This window comes from Punica granatum, chromosome 7 (assembly GCF_007655135.1).
Source record: "Punica granatum isolate Tunisia-2019 chromosome 7, ASM765513v2, whole genome shotgun sequence".
Classification (NCBI taxonomy): Eukaryota; Viridiplantae; Streptophyta; class Magnoliopsida; order Myrtales; family Lythraceae; genus Punica; species Punica granatum.
Genome location: NC_045133.1, coordinates 4,744,599 through 4,766,932, shown reverse-complemented (window position 1 = coordinate 4,766,932; position 22,334 = coordinate 4,744,599). Strand labels below are relative to the sequence as shown.

General features: G+C 40.5%; 3 protein-coding genes and 1 pseudogene across 4 annotated transcripts; 3 read left to right on the top strand and 1 right to left on the bottom strand.

The window, feature by feature from the left end:
* The first annotated feature begins 1,968 nt into the window (after positions 1-1,968).
* Positions 1,969-4,041, top strand: LOC116215527 (serine/threonine-protein kinase OXI1). The gene is made up of 2 exons (XM_031551269.1): positions 1,969-2,590; positions 2,884-4,041. The coding sequence occupies exons 1-2, from the start codon at positions 2,175-2,177 to the stop codon at positions 3,746-3,748; spliced, it is 1,281 nt and encodes a 426-aa protein (XP_031407129.1). The 5' UTR covers positions 1,969-2,174; the 3' UTR covers positions 3,749-4,041.
* A 4,068-nt stretch (positions 4,042-8,109) lies between these two features.
* On the bottom strand, positions 8,110-10,175 carry LOC116212625 (60S ribosomal protein L32-1-like). 2 transcript variants are annotated; one of them, XM_031547251.1, is made up of 4 exons: positions 10,042-10,175; positions 9,780-9,874; positions 9,152-9,333; positions 8,110-8,450 (listed from the first exon to the last, which is right to left on the bottom strand). In XM_031547251.1, exons 2-4 carry the CDS (start codon positions 9,867-9,869, stop codon positions 8,321-8,323), a joined length of 402 nt encoding a protein of 133 aa, XP_031403111.1. In that variant the 5' UTR covers positions 9,870-9,874; positions 10,042-10,175; the 3' UTR covers positions 8,110-8,320. The 2 variants fall into 2 exon arrangements, with proteins under 2 accessions (XP_031403111.1, XP_031403112.1); XM_031547252.1 differs by lacking the exon at positions 10,042-10,175 and adding an exon at positions 9,972-9,993.
* Positions 10,051-14,680, top strand: LOC116213699 (annotated as a pseudogene).
* Positions 14,681-18,544: 3,864 nt separating this feature from the next.
* On the top strand, positions 18,545-21,777 carry LOC116213214 (protein NRT1/ PTR FAMILY 4.2). Its single transcript, XM_031548072.1, has 6 exons — positions 18,545-18,762; positions 19,267-19,369; positions 19,486-19,703; positions 19,983-20,387; positions 20,499-20,614; positions 20,858-21,777. Exons 1-6 carry the CDS (start codon positions 18,760-18,762, stop codon positions 21,585-21,587), a joined length of 1,575 nt encoding a protein of 524 aa, XP_031403932.1. The 5' UTR covers positions 18,545-18,759; the 3' UTR covers positions 21,588-21,777.
* Positions 21,778-22,334: the final 557 nt, after the last annotated feature.

Here is a 22,334-nt window from a genome sequence, read left to right as displayed (position 1 = left end):
AGGGAGGAGGGGAATTTCAAATTTGTGGAGAGGGAATGGAACAAAATAAGTAATGATTTGTAGTTTATGATTTCAAAAAAATTAAAGTTGCCATCTTAGTTCTTAATCATTTTATTTTTCTTATGGCTCTTAGTAGATTATATCTAAATTGAGATGGTCAACTGAGGAATTTACAAATAGACATATAAGGCACGGAGTATAGTTTTATTTAACAATATAGACTTTACAATTATTAGTTTCGGACACAACACAACACGACCAACATGTTGTACCAGGAGCAGCTGCACGGTACTAATGGAGCTCGACGTGGAAAATAGCACAATTAGCCACTTATCGTGCCGAGCCAAGCACCCCTCATTGGCAAAATATGGGCCGGCTTGCGACAATCCTACCATCCCAAGCTCGGAAAAATGCCCGTTTGAAAGTTAAAACGGATCAAATTAGAACTATAGAGGCCCAACAAGAAGCTTCTCGAAACAAGAGTGAAAGTCCAAAACATATTAACGAGCTAACTAGTTGCGTTGGATTGGACATACTTGGCCGATGCACTTACTTCGCGTTTCTTAGTCGGCCGGCACACTAACACCCCAGCTCATGATGTTATCGTGCCACGCCCATGACGTGCTAATGAGCCAGGCCAATAATTTTGTTGCCACTTCTGAATAGAGCCATCTATTTTCCTTTCTTTTACATGAAGCGGACCTAAGCCCAGAGCCTAGTCCTTCAAAACATCTTCTTGGAGATGGTAATGGGCCGTGACTGGACTTGGACAGAAAGAAACGCCAAACTATGGGCCCAAAACCTAATAAATCTAATGCGACTATGTTATATCGTGATCGTGGTCGCGACTACTCTTTCTCTCTACCGTAAAAATCTATCGATCTAAACTCGAATATGATTTATCATGTGGCTCCATGTTTCGGGGAGGACACGCCCATGAGCTCACTTTGTGAACCCGCCACTAACTATTAACCTCTCGATATATCCCTCCTCTTTCCAGCCTTTTGCCATAGTACACGGTTTGAAAATTCACCTACCATTCTATTACTATATTAAGTAAATAGCTTTTGGCACGACACATGCAAAGTAATGGTCCCTCGAGGGACGATAAACACTGAATCGATGACACTCATCCGATCTAACGACTATTACTATTTAAGAAGTATCCCACAAAGGAATGGAATAATTTTTTCCTCTATTCTTTAGGTAGACGTAATATCATACGTAAGCAGCATCCACCCAAATATTTTAAATAAGAACAATATGCTCATACATACATTTACATACATATACATATATATATATATAGTTAATTGCACGGTGGTCCAAAAAATTTCATGAATGTTTTAGGTTTGTTCAGAATATTTTTTTGGTAACTCGTTAGTACAAGAAGTTTCAAAACCGTTTCAATATAGTGCATTCCGTCAATTGTCCCTGACACCGTTAATATTTTACTGACGTTACGCGTCCTATGCGTCACTTTTGTTACGTGAAACTAATCGTAGTGCGATACGTCATTTATGAGGACATAAAATTTGAAAAAATTCAATAAAAATATAGAAAATAATAAAAAAGTTAAAATTTAGAAAAATAATAAAAAATTATTTTTAAAATTTTGAAAACTTTTAAAAATAATTTATATATATATATATATATATGTGTGTGTGTGTATGTAAATGTAAATGTATATATATTTGCATGTACGTGGAGAGGAAGAAAAAGGACCGTGGAGGCATGTTGAGATCTCACCGCCCGCCATTGAAGGGCTTCTAGAAGCCGCGACCTCTTCAAGCATAGTTAGCGTTATTTTCTCAACCGTCAACTGCAAAATAAACATTACATACACGTCCAGACATTTTTTTGCTGGTTGATACTATAAGTACATGCATATACATACATAAGCTTACCATACACACAACATTTATTCCATTCGCTCACGGACGCTCCGGTTCCCGCCACGTAGTAGCACCGCCACGTGGCGCGATCACAGCACACCGCGTCCCGTTGGACTTCCTCTTCAGGAGAACAGCTTCCCCCGCAAGGCAAAAAAAGCTCGCATAAAACCCCGACGCTGAGCCGGTTGTCTTTATATCTCTCTCTCTCTCTCTCTCTCTCTCTCTCTCTCTCCAACACTTCCGGATCGACCTGACGGCGACAGTGCTTATTTTCCGGCGATGGGAGACGCGGCGGAGCTGCACGACCAGCGGGACGAGGATGTCCCTCCGCTGAGCTTGCAGCAGCTGAGGGTGGTCTCGGCGGTGGGGCGGGGGGCAAAGGGCGTGGTGTTCCTGGTCCAGAGCGGGGCAGCGGCCGGCGAGGTCTGGGCGCTGAAGGTGATACTGAGGGGGAACATTGAGAAGAAGGCCAAAGGCAAGGACACGTCGGCGGCCAAGGACGGGAACGAGTACAGGAGGGTCTCGTTCGAGCAGCAGGTTCTCCGGCAGTTCGACCACCGGCTGCTGCCGAAGCTGCGGGGGGTTCTCGCCACCGATAAGGTTGTCGGGTACGCCATCGACTACTGTCCAGGTCGCGATTTGAACTCCCTAAGGAAGAAACAGACTGAGAAGATGTTCTCTGACGACATTATCAGGTAATTACAGCTTCCTCTTCTCCGGCCAAGCTCCCGAGCGGGGTGAACTTCACTCCGGCGAGCTCTGAACTCGTTGCATGCGTGGGGAGAATCGAGAATAGTGCGGAAGATCGATTCCTCCTGCTGCAAATTTGGCTGATTTCATTGAACTCCGGTGTAATCGGCTCCCGATTTCACATTTCTTTGAGCAGCCGACCGGAAGTTTTCGTTTCATGCGAGTTGCTAGGACAGCATAGACGGCGAATTGACGGAAAATGTTGCTTGACTCTCTGTCGAATTCATTGCTTTCGCAGGTTTTACGCGGCGGAATTGGTGCTAGCATTGGAATATCTGCACGAGTTGGGGATCGTCTACCGGGATTTGAAGCCGGAGAACATCATGATCCAAGAGGACGGTCACGTAATGCTGGTCGACTTCGATCTCTCGACCAAGCTCTCCTCGAGGTCCCCTCGACCTTCTCCGCCCCCCAGATCAGTCCCCACGCCCGACACATCGAGCAGGAAGCGGGTCTCCTCGCTCCAGAGATGGTGCAGCTCGGGGTTCATGGTGGATGACTCGGACGCACCCCACCACAGGCCCAGCCTGAACTCGGTGTTCCCAGCCGAGTCCGACTCTGTCGAGAAGTCGAACTCCTTCGTGGGGACGGAGGAGTACGTGGCACCCGAGGTGATCCTCGGAGAAGGCCACGACTTCGCGGTGGACTGGTGGTGCCTCGGGGTCGTGCTCTATGAAATGCTATACGGGACGACGCCCTTCCGGGGCTCCAACCGGAAGGAGACCTTTTACCGGATTCTTAGCAAGGCCCCAGAGCTGGTGGGTGAACCGACCCCGCTAAGGGACCTGATCGGGAGACTACTGGAGAAGGACCCGAGGCAGAGGATCGGGCTGGAGGGTATCAAGGGCCATGAGTTCTTCCGAGGCGTGGCATGGGACTCTATCGTGGAGATCGCACGGCCACCATACATTCCGGCTTCAGAATTCGACGAGGAAGAAGTCGATAGCAAAGGAATCGACGTCGAGCTCTTCGTGGAGGGAATATTTGGGAGTGGGGAAAGCGAAAAGAATAACAATGGCGGGGACAATGGCAATAAGAAGGCGTGGGTCGAAGAATTGAACGATCACCAGCCTCCCAAGATTGATAATTTCTTGGTCTTCTAACTTAATTTTTTCAATCTTTTCCTTAGATTTTAAATAATTTAGTTATTGTATAGAGAGGAAATGGCATAATGTAGAAGGAAGCAATATTCCGAGGTGTTTTCAGTTTATTAGTCACGACTTCGATCTAGTCTGTGCACACGAGGAGTGCACACGAAGATGGTACGATGGTTCCGAGATATTCCGGAGATGACTTAAACGCTAAGCCTATGATTTTTTCCAGTCAATATGAAACTCATATTAATTTAAACATATTATTTCTTTCCCTTTGATCCAATTTTTTTTTTAAATGGGAACATAGCAAAGTAGATTGTGCCAAGATTTTCTTTTCCCTTTTTCTTTTTTATTACGTAAATGTCGGGGAATCTCTTACAAAGATTTGTCAGTATTTGTTTTATTAACTTGTCACTTGGTAATAAGATTCTCACGCATGTGGAATTTGAATGCATGGTAAACGTGTTCGATATCTCTCGCTATTGATGGTGTGGATTCGGGCGAGCACTTGATGAGGTAATTCATTCGGGTCCGCAAGAAAAGAGAGCTCTCCGATACGAATAATAATCTCGCTAGGCATTGCCTCGATCTCATCTAAAGGGGAATATTCTTCAACTAATCTTATTATGTCCGTTTTGCATTTGGCGTAACAATTTCACCTTAATCTTTCGTGCATGTTAAGCATTGATTCCCATGGTAGTGGCTCGATCTATCTTAAGTAATTCTAATCGGAGAAGTCGGCAATATGTATTTTTACTTTTATTCAGCGTTTAATATCACGATCTGTTTAATCAGGTGTCTCATCCTTTTCGCAACAATTGGAATTGATGTGTCGGAGTTGAATGAGTCCGAGTACTAACACCTTATATATCTCGCCGATCGGTCGGGTTTCATAATTTAATAAGTGGGGCGGAATTGGGAATAATCTTTTGGCATAGGAAAAGAGAGCATCGGAAGATTCTGCTGCATTAGGTCCTATAAGAATTTGGACATAGGACAATATTATAAATGCTCTAATGGCAGAGGCACGCCAGTTGAAAAGAGTAGTAGGTACAGTTCACGAGATCAAAGTTGGTTGGCTGTAAATAGCTATTCTTGCCAAACTTTATAATAACAAATTATACCCATTCCTGAACTTTATTGATATACCGCATTTACTTGGACTTTCCGATATTTCAATGATGCAGCCTAAGGCAAAAACGGTTTATATCTCTTTTGATTAAAAAAAGATCTTTTCAGTGCAACTGTAATAAATTAACACGACCTTTTTTCACTTTGTTTGGTTTTAAGCAGTTGGGTCGATTGAGAATTAATAACCTTTACTCAAATGACTTCTTAAGTTGTTCATATTAAGGAGTAGAGAACCCAATCACGGATCCCGCATCTACCAACGAGTTCAGTTAGCTAACCACCATGTGATGAAAACGCAATACCCACATGGTTTATGCTGATTTGGTCGCGTTAAACCAATAGAAGGACGAAGCCAGGATTTCTGTTCCGGGAGGGCAAAAATATTATAATAAATATATTTTTGGGGTAAAATTTTAAAAATTCAAAGTTTAGGGGAGCAAGGGGGCAAAAATGTTAGTATAAACATATTTTTGGAGTAAAATTTAAAAAAATTTAAAGTTCAGGCATGTGAAAGACTCGTTGGTCGTCTTTTCTTCCACCTTTTGCCATTTTGGTTGCGGCCGAATAAGCCGATCCCAAGCATCGAATGATTGCCCAGCCGCTGTTGTACAGCTTGGAGAAGGGAAAAAGAGGAGCCAAAACTCAATGTGACAACACGGGAATCAAGCATGGAACGTAAACTTGATCCATATTAAATCATATATGTACCTACAACTAGAAAAGGTCAAGTCCTGCAACCGAAAATGGGAAACCCATGCACGAGCCATCCATTAAAAGGGCATTCCCCACAAGTTAGGCAATGGGCCCATCTCATGAACTGTCGTGGGGCCCAAGCCCATGTACTATGACTCAGCCTAAAATAGCATCATTAAACCATATTTTCATACACCTATTAAGCCTCGTTTATTATTTTAATCTAATGTAATTTCTGAAATTTTATAATTATTACTACTTTTTAATTTACTGATATTGATGAAAAGGGCCCTAATGGCCACATATCGCAGATAGAACTAGAAGGTGGACCTTGGGTCATTGATTTTTCGACGTGAACCACGATATTTGGAAGTTCAATTAGACTCCGACTAATTCAATCGAGCTGAGTCGGATTACTAAAAGGTAAAGCCCTCCCAGCATTGATTTTCAGCACTCACAAGGACTTGAATCTAAGATTTTGCTTAAACGGAACAAATATCGAACCGTTTGAATCAACTCACATTGGTCGGGTAGTTGAATATTATAAAAAGTTGTCCGGGACAAGTCACGTGATGCATTTATGTTCAACAAGAAAAGAGGAATTTTAGCAATGCAGATGTCAATAACATAACAAATGCTCGTACCTTTACGGATGAAACCCGACTTTATGATCGACCAAGATTGATTTTTCAGTATTTCTCAGTTCGATATTGATGTTACCTTGATTCAGCACCACACAATGCTCACTGTCGAGCTGGACGTGCGATTTTAGCCCCGCGAATTATTCAAATGGGAGCACCACTTGGCTTCTATGGTGATGGGTAATTCATTTTAAGCTTTTCCCTTTCCTTTTTCCTCGGTTGTAAAGGAGATCCGTAAAAATATAAGAATAGTAGAGATCATAACATAATGATACATAAATCCGACTGATAAGAATTTCATCTAACACCTTTATATCATATCGATAATAAGTGTTATTGTACTAAATATTCGTTTCGAGAAAGCCTCCCCCTTTTGACATGCAGTTAAAATCTTCAATGCACTTCATGGGACCCACAGAAAATCAAGGATCTCAATTACCTCGATAAGTTGGACTGGCCTCCGGCCGAAAAAATGAAAGGAGATCAAAATTTGTTACCAAAATAAAGGAAGCATGTATGGTCGCCTGATCATCACTTGCCCTCCTATCAAATTAATCGTAGCGATGGGACCACAATCGTTTATAGTTAATCTAACAATATACTATAGTAACAATGATCGCAAAAATCACTCTAAAAATGATAAAAGAGGCGTCGATTTTTATCTTCTGCATGCTACGCTCAGATTAATCTAAATAGAACGTTGACATTCTAGTGAGGAGCAAAAACTCGGGTCCTTGTTATGAGAGAGACCTCATTCGTCATCGGTCGAGTCGAGCGAAAATTGCGTCCGACCTAACTTCGTGCGCTCTCAACCAACTGATTTAACCTTAGCTTTTGAAGTGTATATAGCTCCATTAGTCTACTTCTTTTGACTTAGGACCCACCTTTATTTAGATGCCTCCGTTACCATTCCACCACGTTTTCTGGTGGAAATTGCATTGAGGCCTCCATTGATTGGGAGACTTCAATAGATAAGACACCGAACAAATAATTCAATCGACTAAGACTCCAAATAATTCAATCCAAGCGAGAGAGCAGAGATCCCGAGCACGCAGTGAGGGCTCCTATTCCGACTACCACTGCCAAGACGACCGAGATTGCTAACGCTGGCGATCGGTGAGGCAGCTAGCGGCTTCGTCTGGGACGGTGATGACCGCATTCGAAGCCTCCACTACCTAGTTTGCCATCGATCAAGATGATCTCCATTCCCTCTTTTTGTTTTTTCGTTTTTACTTTTTTCCAAAAAAATTGTAAAAATAATATAAATATTAAACAACTAAATCAAAGTGCCGTATATATATATATATATAAATGTTAGCTAAATATAACACGAAAGAATTCCAAATTTTCAGCACTTACAGATAACATTTTTTACTTAATCATGTGAGCAATTATTCTATTGAGTTTTTACTTAATTACGTGAGCAATTATTCTATTGAGCGCTTAAAATATCCAAAACTTGGTTTTAAACCCAAACGAGCTCATCAACGTATATCGAATAGCCTCTGCATGACACGATCAGCAGTGACTCAATTTGCTCGATTAGATTCAAAAGAATCAGTCTCCAAGTAAACGATTAGAACAATTGCATTGAAATTTTTGGGCTCTATGGTTGCAACATATTTTTCATGGCACTTCGAATGACGTTTGTTATAAACTGATGGTACTTATTGGCAACTAATGATTCATTCAGCAGTCAACTTGATCTGCGGTGCTCTTTGGGCTTTATTAGACAATAAAATTATCGGCCATTCACTTATCACTGAGATTTTCAATGAAACTATGAAATGAAATGTCAATGGTACGCATAGTATTATCTCTAATGACATGAACTCGGGAAGTGATTGGCCGAAGACCGGAAACAATCCGGCTTTAACCCATTAGCGCGGAAACATGGACCATTGATTCAGAGGCTTCGCAACAACTTTGATAAAGAAGCATTGATAATCCAAAATTGCAGCAGGTTCGCAACTCTGACCGTACATAAATTTAAGAATAGAGCGAGTCAAATACTGAAGCTGAAACAAAATCATAGTGCGAACTTTTGTCCAAGAAGATACGAAGTGACACGTTTTCATAACAAAAACTTGAATGTATCTTCATCTTGTACCTAAGTTCACTCGTCCTCCTGGCTCCGCAACCTGGCGAGCTTGTTGGTGACGACCACATCGAGCTGAGCTGCCCGTTCGACGATATCCTTTCTCTTCCTCGTCGAGACATTGTGGGCAATCTCAGCACAGTAATTCCTGAAAACAAGCCGAAGCAGTTTAGGTAAACAGTTCATTTTAGTGAAAGCAGAGGCAGAAAGCTATAATTGATGCGATGAATTAAGGCATCACGGAACAAACAGTTAGCACCAAAAGCAAACACACCAAACTCGACAGTTTGATAAGAAAGTGATAGGGAGCTCTATCCTTTCCAGCTGTATGCCCATAAATGCTATGAGCTTTCTGAACTTCAGAACATGAGGTAGCAGTCAAACCAGGCAATTTAGCTAGAAATTGGGTTCACTTGGTTATGGCAAAGGGATCAAGAAAAATCTTGCAATTTTCATTATTCGAGTTGTTGAAAAGCTAGGGAAATGGGGAGCAGATGTGTTTGCATTTCATAGCTGTTCTTAGAATCCAAATACAATTTAGCATGTTCCTCATCAATTTATAGAACGAGAAAAATAGGAAAACTGGATACTTCTAATTCTCACAAGCAACAATTAGATGACAAATGAATATAGGCAAGTCAACCTAGGTCTCGAGCGTACAACATATATGCAAAACCATCCCAATTTAAACTATATATTTGGAAATGATCTTCCCTAATGATCGGACTATGCAGAAGCAGTGAACCATCAAAATGAAAAATTGAAAAATTCTCAAGGTAGGCCTGAATCCAAAATTGCCGTAACAACTAAAAAGCACTTGCTATTGCAAGCCTATAAAAAAAAGAGTACCTGTTGTGCATCATCAAGAGTTCAAGCTCCTTGACATTGTGCACGACAAACTTCTTGAATCCGTTGGGGAGGTAGTGGCGGGTCTTCTTGTCCGAGCCATAACCAATGTTGGGCATCAGAGTGCATCCCTTGAACTTTCTCCTAACACGCGAGTCAATACCCTTGGGCCTTCTCCAGTTTGGCTGCAAAATGAAAAATTGATGTCATAGGTCTCTATCCTGTGTAAATTTTATGTCAGAAGCAAAATGCCCAACAGCATATAGCATATTCATCACAGATACCGACACACATACAAGAAAAACAACAGCCAGTATACAAAGCCCGCAACTTCCTACAATGAAGCTGTCATTATTATCAACACATTCAATGATCCTGCCCGAAGTACACGAGCAATACGAACCAAATCCCGAAAATCCAAGGCTTCATTGACCAATGACATAATCAAAGCCTCGATGGATAACGGAGATATGACGAGGATATCAACTTGAAATGCAGTGAAGGCTACAGCTAAACAAGACATACCCAGCACGTGAACAGAGCAAAGAGCTATACCTAACGAACCCAATTGGCGCAAATGCATTCATCACTTGGAATACAGTTCAGATGACAGTAGTAGCAGAACAGATACCTTAACAGAGATCTTGCGGTCACTCTGTGGCCTCTTGAACTTCTTCACGCGCTTCTTCACGATCTTCTTCGACAGCAGAGGGGCAGCCATTGTTCCTGCAGACCGCAAAGCACCAAAATGAAAATCAGCTACTTTAACAACATCAAAGTCTCCCTTTGAACAAGATTTCCAGCCGGCAAAACCACAAATTACCGTGCAATTCCAAAGAAATTTCAAATACGGGAGCGTAATCAAAGGGAATGCATATGGACCGAATCGAAACCTGATAGAGATGATGCTGCCGAGGTCTCCTGTCTCAGTGAAAGAGAAGCACGGAGAGACGGCTAGGGTTTTGAGATCAGCTTTTATATATGTCGGAGCAGTGATAATGATGCTCTCCGGTACATAAGGCCCATAAGTGAGCCCACTTTTGTTTTGGGCCTTTCTATTACATCGAAGAATGATAAGAGTTCTTTTTATCATCCATGATCTTTCTTGATCAACAACAAGGCAACGAGGATCCATTCCAACAACAAAATGAGTACAAGAAGGAAAATGACCAAGAGATAGTTACAAGAGCAGAAAGATCGGTAGGTCCACGGGGACTACTCGCAAAGGGAAAAATGTGTAGAATAATTAGCACATGAGACAATTGTAGAAATCATTCCTATACCAAAATCATGATCTCGACCTCCTACAATGTTTCTACATGGATCCCAGTAAACACCGGGAGGGGATCCTCAGCCTAGTTCATTATCCACGTGGAAAACTACTTTCTATTGAACTCCAGGAGAGGTTCGATAAAGAAGTATTGTAACGAGTGGTCTTGAGCTGGTACTCGAACATGGAATTTCTTCACAGAGACATATTAACAAGTCTGATCAAAGTAGCCAAGCTAGGGAGGGCGCCTTGGAGCCGACCAGTCCGGTCCCAGGGAAGGCACCGTGGGCCGACTAGTCTAGCTAAACCGAAGAGGGCATCGAGGAGCCAATCAATCCAGCTAAGCGGGGGAAGTCCCAATGGAATTGACCAATCCAGCAACTACCAGACCACTTGCAAAGCAACAAAAGTTCTAGAAAAGCACAGGGTGCCGTCTTTGGAATAGACCAGCAACATCACTCCAAGCATCTCCCGAACTAAAAGCGGATCATCATCACAGGCAGAAGAGCGGTAGTGGCGTCCGAGCAGGTTTGAACAATATGAATTGGTTCATTGGATACTTTCTATTAACCATGATTGTCTGTTACTGACGTGGATTGGTTCATTGGATTCAAGTCTGATGAATTGATGCATTCCATGATTTAGAGAGTTTTATCTTTTAAATTGATTTACTCGATTCGAATCTGGATTAGTCAGTGTACACATAAATATTTTATCAACAATGATTGTTTGTTGTCAAGGATAAATATCAAAATCAATATGTAGAATTGCAAGTTTTTATAGAAATTGAATATTATATTTTGAAAAATAATGTGTCAAATCTGGGAGATTCTAACGTGCAATCACCAAAAGTGGTAACATGGTGCACTCGACTTTATTAAAAGTTTAGGTAAAGTTATCTCAAAATTCTTGTAATTTACTAGCATTGTAAGTAAAAGCTCTTCGAAAACCGCGCATTCTAATCCAAATATAAGTAATTTACTAATTGTTTAATTAATTTATCCAAACTAATTTCTTAAAATATGTGTAATTTTCTCTGAAAAATATATAATTTATTTAAGATTAAATTATTTACTATAAATTTTAGTAATTTACTAACATGCATAATGCAATAACTTTCAAAGTGATTTCACCTTACATCTTCCCGTCAAACCAAGGAGCAATTCTTGGCACAATGCATGTGTGAGTGTCGACATTGGGCACAAAGTGACGCCCTTCCCGACATGCAGACTTTCGACCCAAAAAAAAAAATTTAGAAAGAATTTTTCTTTTCTTCCCCAACCATCAAACTATCTCTTCAATGCTTCGAGAGACGGGGAGATTTCATTAATTTGATGAGCTCTGCAGTGTGCTTCTTGATCCGCGCCCCCCATCAATCCTCACATCAAGATACTGATCATGGTACGGTATAATCAATTACTAGGAGAATGTGGTGGTCGACATAGTCCATCGCCGATCTATCCGATTTTCACACTTGCATATCGAGAAACCATCGTATAGAAAGAATTTGAGCGTTGTTTGAAGCGTCCAGTACTTGCGAATATTCTGAAACTGTTGTTCGAAAATCATTAACTCGATATGTTTGGCATGACAGGATACTGAGACAAACATCGAAAGGACCGAGGTCGTGGACTGGCGAGGGAGGAGAGCATGCTCTAAGAAGCACGGCGGAGCCAGAGCTGCCACCCTTACTTGCGGGAGTGATTTGTTCATATTTCTATAGAAGGAAGGAGGGGAAAAAAAAGGTCATATTAAAATTGCGTGCATGCGGAAACCACAAATTATGGGTCAATTGGTAAAGTACTCCGTGAATCCGTGATCAGGACAAGTCGGTGCTGAGCAGTAATTACAGTCCTAATGATCTGATTACCGAAGGGAAATTACCCATGTGGAATTGATTTGACGTATATTTTTTTCATTGACATTTTTGAAAGATCTATTTATTTGACATTTTTAAAAGATACGATAATATTTTGAAAAAATAGATTTATTATTATTAGCAGAGAAATATGATATTTATGCATCATATTTTTTTCGATTATAAGATAGGCCTATATCCTAGTATAAGAAATTATCGCATCAATTTTGAAGGTTGTTGTGATGTCAATTACCGTTCTGTTTGATTTCCTATTCGTACTTTTTTTTTTCTGCAGTGGTGGAGGTTCTGGAGAATTTGGTATTCTTAACCTATGCGACGAACTTCATACTGTACTTCCAGCACGCGATGCACTACCCAACCGCCAAGGCCGCGAACACGGTGACCAACTTCACGGGCACCGCCTTCATGTTTCCCTTGTTCGGGGGATTCATCAGCGACTCCTTCCTCACGACGTTCAAGACTTTTGCGCTCTTCTGCACCATTGAACTGCTGGTACGGGTCATCACGACGATGATTATATGGTATTGAGTTCTCTTAGGAAACGATCATGAAGTCCTGCTACGCTAAAAGAAAAAGGCCAGGTTGATCGATCTGTTCGTCCTGAAACAGTCGTAACCAATATCATTTTTGTGCCCATTTTATTAGAGTAGATCAGTTGGAAGGAATTAAGAAGTAATGCAGTCTTTCCGGCCAAAAAGAAAAGAAAGAAAGAAGTAATGTAGTCTTAGGTCCTACTTGATCCAATTGTTGTGTCATTGATTTGGCTCCGTCAATGCAGCTCACCGAGCTACATGTTTCGTATCGATCGGTTTACAGGGACTAATACTGCTGACAGTCCAGGCCCGCCAACCGGGACTAAAACCGCCGAGGAGCAGAACACCCAATCGCTCCCAGGCTGCGGTCCTATACATGGGGATCTAAGCAATGGCCACGGGTCTCGGAGGGATCAAAGCGGCTCTTCTTGCCCACGGGGCCGACCAGCTCGACCAGTCTAACCAGAGGGCCGTCTCGGCCTTCTTCAACTGGTTCTTCTTCTCCATGAGCTTCGGCAGCCTCATCACCTACACCGCGATGGTATGGGTCGCGGAGAACTTGGAATGGAACTGTGTCTTCAAGATCTCACTCGTGGCCTTGGGCTTTGCCCTCTTCGTCTTTGTGGGAGGCTTCCCAATCTACAGATACAGACTCCCTGGTGGAAGCCCATTCAATAGGATTTATAAGGTCTGAATTTCATGTACTTCCGTAATAAAACAACCCATACATATAGATATTACATTGATGTGCTAAGTATTGCGTCTTCCGGATCAAGGTATTCGCTTCCGCCGTTCGGAACCGAAAGGCTTTGCCGACTCAGGTAGCTAACGCCTGTGCCTCGGAAAGAGCCACTCCACTCCAAGCTGATGTAAGCTCCAGTGCTAAGTTCAAGTAAGCATTTGCCATGCCAAATGATCAACAATGTTATGTGACAACTATTTTGGTTCGATGTCGAGTAAGTGATAAAGTAACATCGATAGTACGCCATCGGAAACTAAACTATGTCTTTCTTTGTGGATTCGACTGATGAAGAAAGCCGATAACTACCGATGCAGGTTCCTAGACAAAGCACTCGTTGATAACAACGTAAGTGCATCCGAAGTTGAAGAGACAAAGACATTTATTGGCCTCCTCCCCATATTTGCAAGCGCGGTCATGATGAACTGCTGCCTGGTCCAGCTCCAGACCTTCACGGTCCAGCAGGGCTTCATCATGGACTGGACCATCCGCGGCTTCAAGATCCCGACCCAGTCCCTGAGCCTGTTCCCGCTTGTGATCATGCTCACGTCAGTCCCGCTCTACGAGCAATTTGCCCACCTTTTTCGGGGCCAAAAACAGTGGCATTTTCCAGCCATCGAGGAGGTTCGGGCTTTGTCTTGGGCTCACTTCCTTCTCCATGGCTACAGCCGCCCTAGTCAAGACCAGGCGGCGTGCTGAGCACGTCAACAGCGAGACCACCTTGTCCATCTTCTGGCTCGTCTGGCAATACCTTCTGCTCGGGGTCTCCAACATGTTTACACTCGGTGGGATGCTCGAGTTCTTCTACTCTGAGGCGCCCAACCGGATGAGGAGCATAAGCACGGCCCTGTCTCGGTCCTCGGCCTCGATGGGTTGTTTCCTGAGCTCTGTTCTAGTTACAATCACTAACTCCATGAGCGGGAGATTCGGGCGGGAATGGCTAGGACGAAACGATCTTAATCATGCCCGTCTGGATCTTTACTATACCGTACTTTGCATTCTCAATCTAGCCAATCTATTGAACTACATTTACTGGGCTAAGAAGTACTAATCATCAGTTATGGGGCTTTAAGGTTCCATGGATTTAGCATGTTCCACCGCACTGATTTTACAAGATTCACGATTCCAATAAATAAACACGGAAAAAAACAAAAATAATAAAAGAAAATCATGGCTTTTGAAAAACTTTTAAGTTTTAAATTTGGCATGTGGTGTAAGAATGGTTTCAAATATATGGTTGGTTAAAGTAGTTCGTCACTTGTTTTCCTTAAAGGTTCGGATCTTGTAGATAGAAAAAAAATTTGTTGGGAGAGCTTCAGTTTTTAGTGGGCCGATCCGACTCGACTAGATTAGCATCGTCACCATAGTATTCGAAAGTCCAATGACCCCCAACTAATTTAATCAAAGCTGAATCGGTCTATTAAGGGGTAAAACTTTCCCAATCAATGATTTATTCATTCACAGATTTGAACCTAAGACCTTGTTTAAAGGAACAACAGTCGAACCGTTTGAACCAACCCTTGTTGATAGTTTTTTTAAATAAATAAAATCATGAGAGACAAACTTTCGCAATTTTAGGAGATCGAAAATTCAAAATTATTCTTTCTTCTAATAAGTGCGTTTTTTCGAATTCGAACTTGTATTCTTCTTTTTATGGAGGCTGAAATTACTTATTACTCAATTAACATTTTATCGGTTCACCTCTTTTGTTTGGCAAATAAAAGGTTTTTTTAACTATACTCAAATTTAACTCTACTTATTTTCAATTCAACAACACCATTATTACTTTTTCTTTTTTTTTCAATTTTTTTTATCTTAACTATCATTTAATTCAATTTTTAATACTAAATTCTTTAAATTATTTATTATTTTTTCCTTATAATTCAATAACACAATCATTACTTTTTCTCAACTATTTATTAATTTTTTCCATAATTCAACAATACAATCATTACGACCTACAAAAACTTCCCAAAACATCTTTCTAAGATTTCATGCCTTTTATAATCCTTCTTTTGCACATAAACAAGGAAATTCAAAATTTCCCACCAAACCCCTAAACAAGAATAACCTTCTTACCCAAAAAAAAAATTTGTTTTTTTAATTACCACTTTCCTTATTTTGACGATTCACAAAAATCTCACCCAGGAACCAATGTTCTAGAAAGCTAATAAAAACGAGATAATTGGCAAACTGCATTTCATGTGAACGAACATTATCTAAAATGTATAAATTCAAAAAAAAAAATTCGACAGACCGCATGATCAGCCAATCGACTGATGAAGTCACCTTGTGATTTGGTAAAAAAAATATTTTTTGGGCTATGTATAATTTTCACACGTTGTGCAATTAAGCATTGAATTCAATATGGAGGGTGAAGGGGGCAAGTCCTGGTAGTGCGTGCAATGCTTGCATGAGCATGGACACAAGTGTTGGACTCTGCCGGCCATGCATTGCAGATTTTGGGGGTAAAGATGCTCCAAATTAATCACTCATTAATTGCAATCTCATCTCAGGTTTCCCTTGCAATTCACGACTCATCATTTAATCAAAGCCCATGCCATTTTATTAGACCTCCCACATAAATCCGGCCGGCCCCTTCACTCCATCCATCAATCGATCCATATATATATATATATATATATATCTCTCTCTCTCTCTCTTCCATAGCCTTCTCTGCTTCAATCTAATTTTGTGTCCGTGGGATTCAGTGCCTCTGCCAGTGCCAGTCTCCAGCCTGATCACAATCAAAAATAATAAAAGAAAATCATGCGTTTTTGAAAAACTTTTAAGTTTTAAATTTGGCATGTGGTGTAAGAATGGTTTCAAATATATATGGTTGATTAAAATGGTTCGTCATTTGTTTTCCTTACAGGTCCGGATCTTGTAGATAGAAAAAAAATTTGTTGAGAGAGTTTTACCTCTTAGTGGGCAGATCCGACTCGACTACATTAGCAGTGTCACCATAGTATTCGAAAGTCTAATGACCCCCGACTAATTTCATCAAGCTGAATCGGTCCATTAAGGGGTAAAATTTTCCCAATCAAAGATTTATTTATTCACAAATTTGAACCTAAGACCTTATTTAAAGGAACAACAGTCGAACCGCTTGAATCAACCCCTGTTGATAGTTTTTTTAAATAAATAAAATCACGAGAGACATACTTTCGCAATTTTAAGAGATCGAAAATTCAAAATTATTCTTTCTCCTAACAAGTGCGTTTTTTCGAATTCGAACTTGTATTATTCTTTTTACGGAGGCTGAAATTACTTATTACTCAATTAACATTTTATTGGTTCACCTCTTTTGTTTGGCAAATAAAAGGTTTTTTTAACTATACTCCAATTTAACTCTACTTATCTTCAATTCAACAAAACAATTAATACTTTTTCTTTTTTTTCAATTTTTTTTAATCTTAATTATCATTTAATTCAATTTTTAATACTAAATTCTTTCAACTATTTATTATTTTTTTTCATAATTCGACAATACAATTATCACAACCTACAAAAGCTTCCCAAAACATCTTTCTAAGATTTCATGTTCCGCCGCATTGATTTTACAAGATTCACGATTCCAATAAATAAACAGGGAAAAAAATAATAATAAAAGAAAATCATGCGCTTTTGAAAAACTTTTAAGTTTTAAATTTGGCATGTGGTGTAAGAATGGTTTCAAATATATGGTTGGTTAAAGTGGTTCGTCATTTGTTTTCTTTAAAAGTCCGGATCTTGTAGATAGAAAAAAAATTTGTTGGGAGAGCTTCACCTCTTAGTGGGCCGATCCGACTCGACTAGATTAGCAGTGTCACTATAATATTCGAAAGTCCAATAACCCCCGACTAATTTAATCAAGCTGAATCGGTCCATTAAGGGGTAAAACTTTCCCAATCAAAGATTTATTCATTCACAAATTTGAACCTAAGACCTTGTTTAAAGGAACAACAGTCGAACCGCTTGAACCAACCCTTGTTGATAGTTTTTTTAAATAAATAAAATCACGAGAGACATACTTTCGCAATTTTAGGAGATCGAAAATTCAAAATTATTCTTTCTCCTAACAAGTGCGTTTTTTCGAATTCAAACTTGTATTATTCTTTTTACGGAGGCTGAAATTACTTATTACTCAATTAATATTTTATTGATTCACCTCTTTTGTTTGGCAAATAAAAAGTTTTTTTTAACTATATTCCAATTTAACTCTACTTATCTTCAATTCAACGACACAATTAATACTTTTTCTTTTTTTTTAAATTTTTTTTATCTTAACTATTATTTAATTCAATTTTTAATACTAAATTCTTTCAACTATTTATTATATTTTCCTTATAATTCAATAACACAATTATTACTTTCTCTTAATTATTTATTAATTTTTTCATAATTCGACAATACAATCATTACAACCTAAAAAGCTCGCCAAAACATCTTTCTAAGATTTCATGCCTTTTATAATCCTTCTTTTGCACATAAGACAAGGAAAAGCACAATTTCCCACCAAACCCCTAAACAAGAATAACCTTCTTACCCAAAAAAAAAAATTGTTTTTTTATTACCACTTTCCTTATTCTGACGATTCACAAAAATCTCACCCAGGAACCAATGTTCTAGAAAGCTAATAAAAACGAGATAATTGGTAAACTGCATTTCATGTGAACCAACATTATCTAAAATGTATAAATTCAAAAAAAAAATTCGATAGACCGCATGATCAGCCAATCGACTGATGAAGTCACCTTGTGATTTGGTAAAAAAATATTTTTTGGCTTATGTATAATTTTCACACGTTGTGCAATTAAGCATTGAATTCAATATGGAGGGTGAAGGGGGCAAGTCCTGGTAGTGTGTGCAATGCTTGCATGAGCATGGACACAAGTGTTGGACTCTGCCAGCCATGCATTGCAGATTTTGGGGGTAAAGATGCTCCAAATTAGTCACTCAAAATCTTATCTCAGGTTTCCCTTGCAATTCATGACTCATCATTTAATCAAAGCCCATGCCATTTTATTAAACCTCCCACATAAATCCGACCGGCCCCTTCACTCCATCCATCAATCGATCCATATATATATATATATCACTCTCTCTTCCATAGCCTTCTCTGCTTCAATCTAATTTTGTGTCCGTGGGATTCAGTGCCTCTGCCAGTGCCAGTCTCCAGCTTGATCACAATCAACCTGCAGCGTCGTCATGGTAAGCTTCGCACATGGCTTTTCGCGGTCCTCTTCCATTCTTGTTCACTTATTATGACGCGGCAAACCAATAATAATCGCAATTTTATAATATATATGACGGTTCAAAGAAGAGGTGTAAAGGTTGATATATAATATGTGAGACTAAAACTTAGGACAAAGCACGTATAGCTCATCTATGTGGTTTCTTGGACATGCACTTGAGAAATTCAAGCTAACATGCTAAGATCCTCATATGGATGAAAGAATGATAATTTTTCATGAAATTTTTGTCTATAGAGCTAGCTAATTAATCCATTATGTTTTATCAAAAATAAAAAAATAAAAACAATGGCTATTCTATACAAAAAAAAAAGTGCAGATTTCACCTGATTTCATGAACTTGTCAGACAGGTGATGTTTCATTCTGAGTTGTTTATCGATAATATATATATATATGAATTTTTTTCTTCTTTACCTAAGTCTTGTTGCTGTCTATAACCCCAAAAAATAAATAAATAATTAGGACACAGAAGTGAGCATTGAAAGGGCAGAGTTTGTGGACTGGCGAGGGAAGAGGGCTAGCGCCAAGAAGCACGGCGGAGTTAGAGCTGCCGCCTTCACCTGCGGTAATAAAAATCAATACGAATTCCCCAAAATTAATGTTATTATCAATTTTACTATTGTCATTTTATATATATATATATATATATTTTAAATTGTTGTTGTTGTTGTTATTTTGCAGCGGTGGAGGTGATGGAGAACTTGGTCTTCTTGTCCAACGCAACGAACTTTATATCGTACTTCACGCACTCAATGCACTACCCGATCGCGGAGGCCGCGAACATGACGACCAATTTCATGGGCACGGCTTTTTTGTTCCCCTTGTTCGGGGGATTTATCGGCGACGCTTTCCTCACGAGGTTTAAGACGTTCGTGCTGTTCTGCTCCCTCGAGCTACTGGTATGACAAACCCTCCTTGACTATATATATATCATTTGCACATTGATTTTAAGGGTCATATTCATTTGAATCAACCGGCTCCATATATTTGCGATCGCAATTTTCGGTCCATAACTTACTTATGATGAGTGTACATACAAGACCAAACTCATCATACGAAATGATTATATTAGCGATAGGCCCCACATGCTTCGATCGCCGTCATCGGTCGGTTTGGTCCAGCAGATTGATGTGGCTTACTAACTTAGTAAATATGTCATCGATCTTGTGTGGTCGCAGGGACTAATATTATTGACTATCCAAGCCCATGAACCGGGTCTGCAGCCATCAGGGACCAAAACACCGAATCGCTCCCAGGCAGCGATCCTCTACGCAGGGCTCTACGCAATGGCCATCGGTGTGGGAGGGGTCAAGGCGGCTCTTCCTGCTCACGGGGCCGACCAGATAGAGCAGTCCGACCAGCGGGCCATATCGGCTTTCTTCAACTGGTTCTTCTTCTCGCTCTGCAACGGCGGCCTCATCACCTCGACCGTGATGGTGTGGGTCGAGGAGAACTTGGGCTGGAACTGGAGCTTCAGGATCTCACTCGTGGTCTTGGGCTTGGGCCTCCTGGTCTTCGTTGGAGCCTTCCCCATCTACAGGTACAAACTCCCTAGTGGAAGCGCATTCACTAGGATCTATACGGTGAGTGATTAATCAAAATTGTTAATTCTCACTGCACTTACAATATGTGGCCCCATATAGATATGATGTCACTTGTATCGGTTAATCGCATCGTGTTTTCCTCGGGTTAAGGTATTCGCATCGGCTTTTCAAAACTGGAAAGTGTCGCCCACCCAGGTAGCCAACAATTACTCTTTTGTAGGAATGAACTCACTCAGGACTGATGGAAAGTCCAATGATAAATTCAAGTAAGCATTTACACTTTCTGTACATCTTATGGAATGGGTCCATGATCGACCGGCCCGCCCATGGATCCCAGGATTGTTGGATGCCGGAACAACCCCACCTTAAGCAAGGGGTTTTTCTCCCATCCAACGGTTCCTGGACAGTCCAGCCTCTGGACCATAAAAGTTTTCCCTTTGCAATATATTCGATTCGTTATAAATCGGAAAATAAGATACTGCATTACCTAACAAGAAATTATGATGCAGGTTCCTGGACAAAGCACTAGTTGATAACAAAATAAGTGCATCCGATGTCGAAGAGACAAAGACATTCATTGGCCTCCTCCCCATATTTGCAAGCACAATCATGATGAGCTGCTGCCTAGCCCAGCTCCAGACCTTCACGGTCCAGCAAGGTGCCATCATGAACCGTGACATCCGTGGCTTCAAGATCCCGACGCAGTCCCTGTCTGTGTTCCCCCTCTTTTTCATGCTCGCCTCGATCCCTCTCTATGAGCATTCCGTCCACCTCTTTGGTGCCAAAAGCCTCAGTATGTTCCAGCCACTGAGGAGGATCGGGATTGGCCTTGCACTTGCATCTGCCTCCATGGCCGCAGCTGCCCTAGTCGAGTCCAGACGGCGAGCCGAGCAGCTCAGTGGGACCACCATCTCAGTCTTCTGGCTAGTCTGGCAGTACATGCTGCTCGGGGTCTCGGACATGTTCACACTAGGCGGGATGCTTGAGTTCTTCTACTCCGAGGCACCTGATAAAATGAGGAGCATGTGCACGGCCCTCTCCTGGTGCTCGACCTCGATGGGGTACTTTCTGAGCTCAGTCCTAGTATCAGTCACTAACTCTGCGAGCGGGAGAACCGGGAAGAAATGGCTCGGGGGGAATGATCTAAATCATAACCGTGCGGATCTTTACTACACCCTTCTCTGCATTCTCAACTTCATCAATCTCCTGAACTATATTTACTGGGCCAAGAAATTCTGATCACTTGGACTTTGGAGGGCTAAGTACATGTCCAGTACCTTATAACGTAAAGAGGATGAAACGAGCAATACTATAAATCGTGGCCCCGTTTCGGTTATCTTTATATATCGCTTTGCAACTGGAAGTGGCATTCCAAATGGTATACAAGAACTGTCTGTGTGCCCACGCAGATGAGAAGTTGAAGGACAAATTTTGTTTCTTTGCTTTATTAATTGTCTAAACTGATTGTCGTGTATATTTTGCATGACACCGTTTTTTTTTTTTTAATAAAAATCACAACTCCAATAATTGAAAGGGAAAATTAAAAGAGAAGAAGAGATTAAGCCCTTAATTAGCGGAAGGCTTAGCCTAGTGGCTAGTGTGGTTTCTTGGTATATAGATCAATCTGCTTATTTATATTTTTATAATTACTAGTGTTTACTATAGAGGTTATGTACATATGCCATACCTTTAGTTTTTGTTAAAATCAATCAAAAGATATGTGCGAGGCAGTCGATTTCGGGTCCAAGTTTTATATTCATGAAATATTGACGGACGCAATTGATCTCTGAAAAAGTTGGAATAACTTTTTTGTTTTTTTGGGATGAAATATAGGTTCGTAATATTTAATGAACGTTGCTATATTATCATAATCAATAATCAATTCAAAATCTTCACAATTCAAAATTCCACTCAAAATGGAATAAGATGTGATTTACACAATATCCAAAAGCTACTCCATAAATGTAGATGGAATGTTAAATTAGG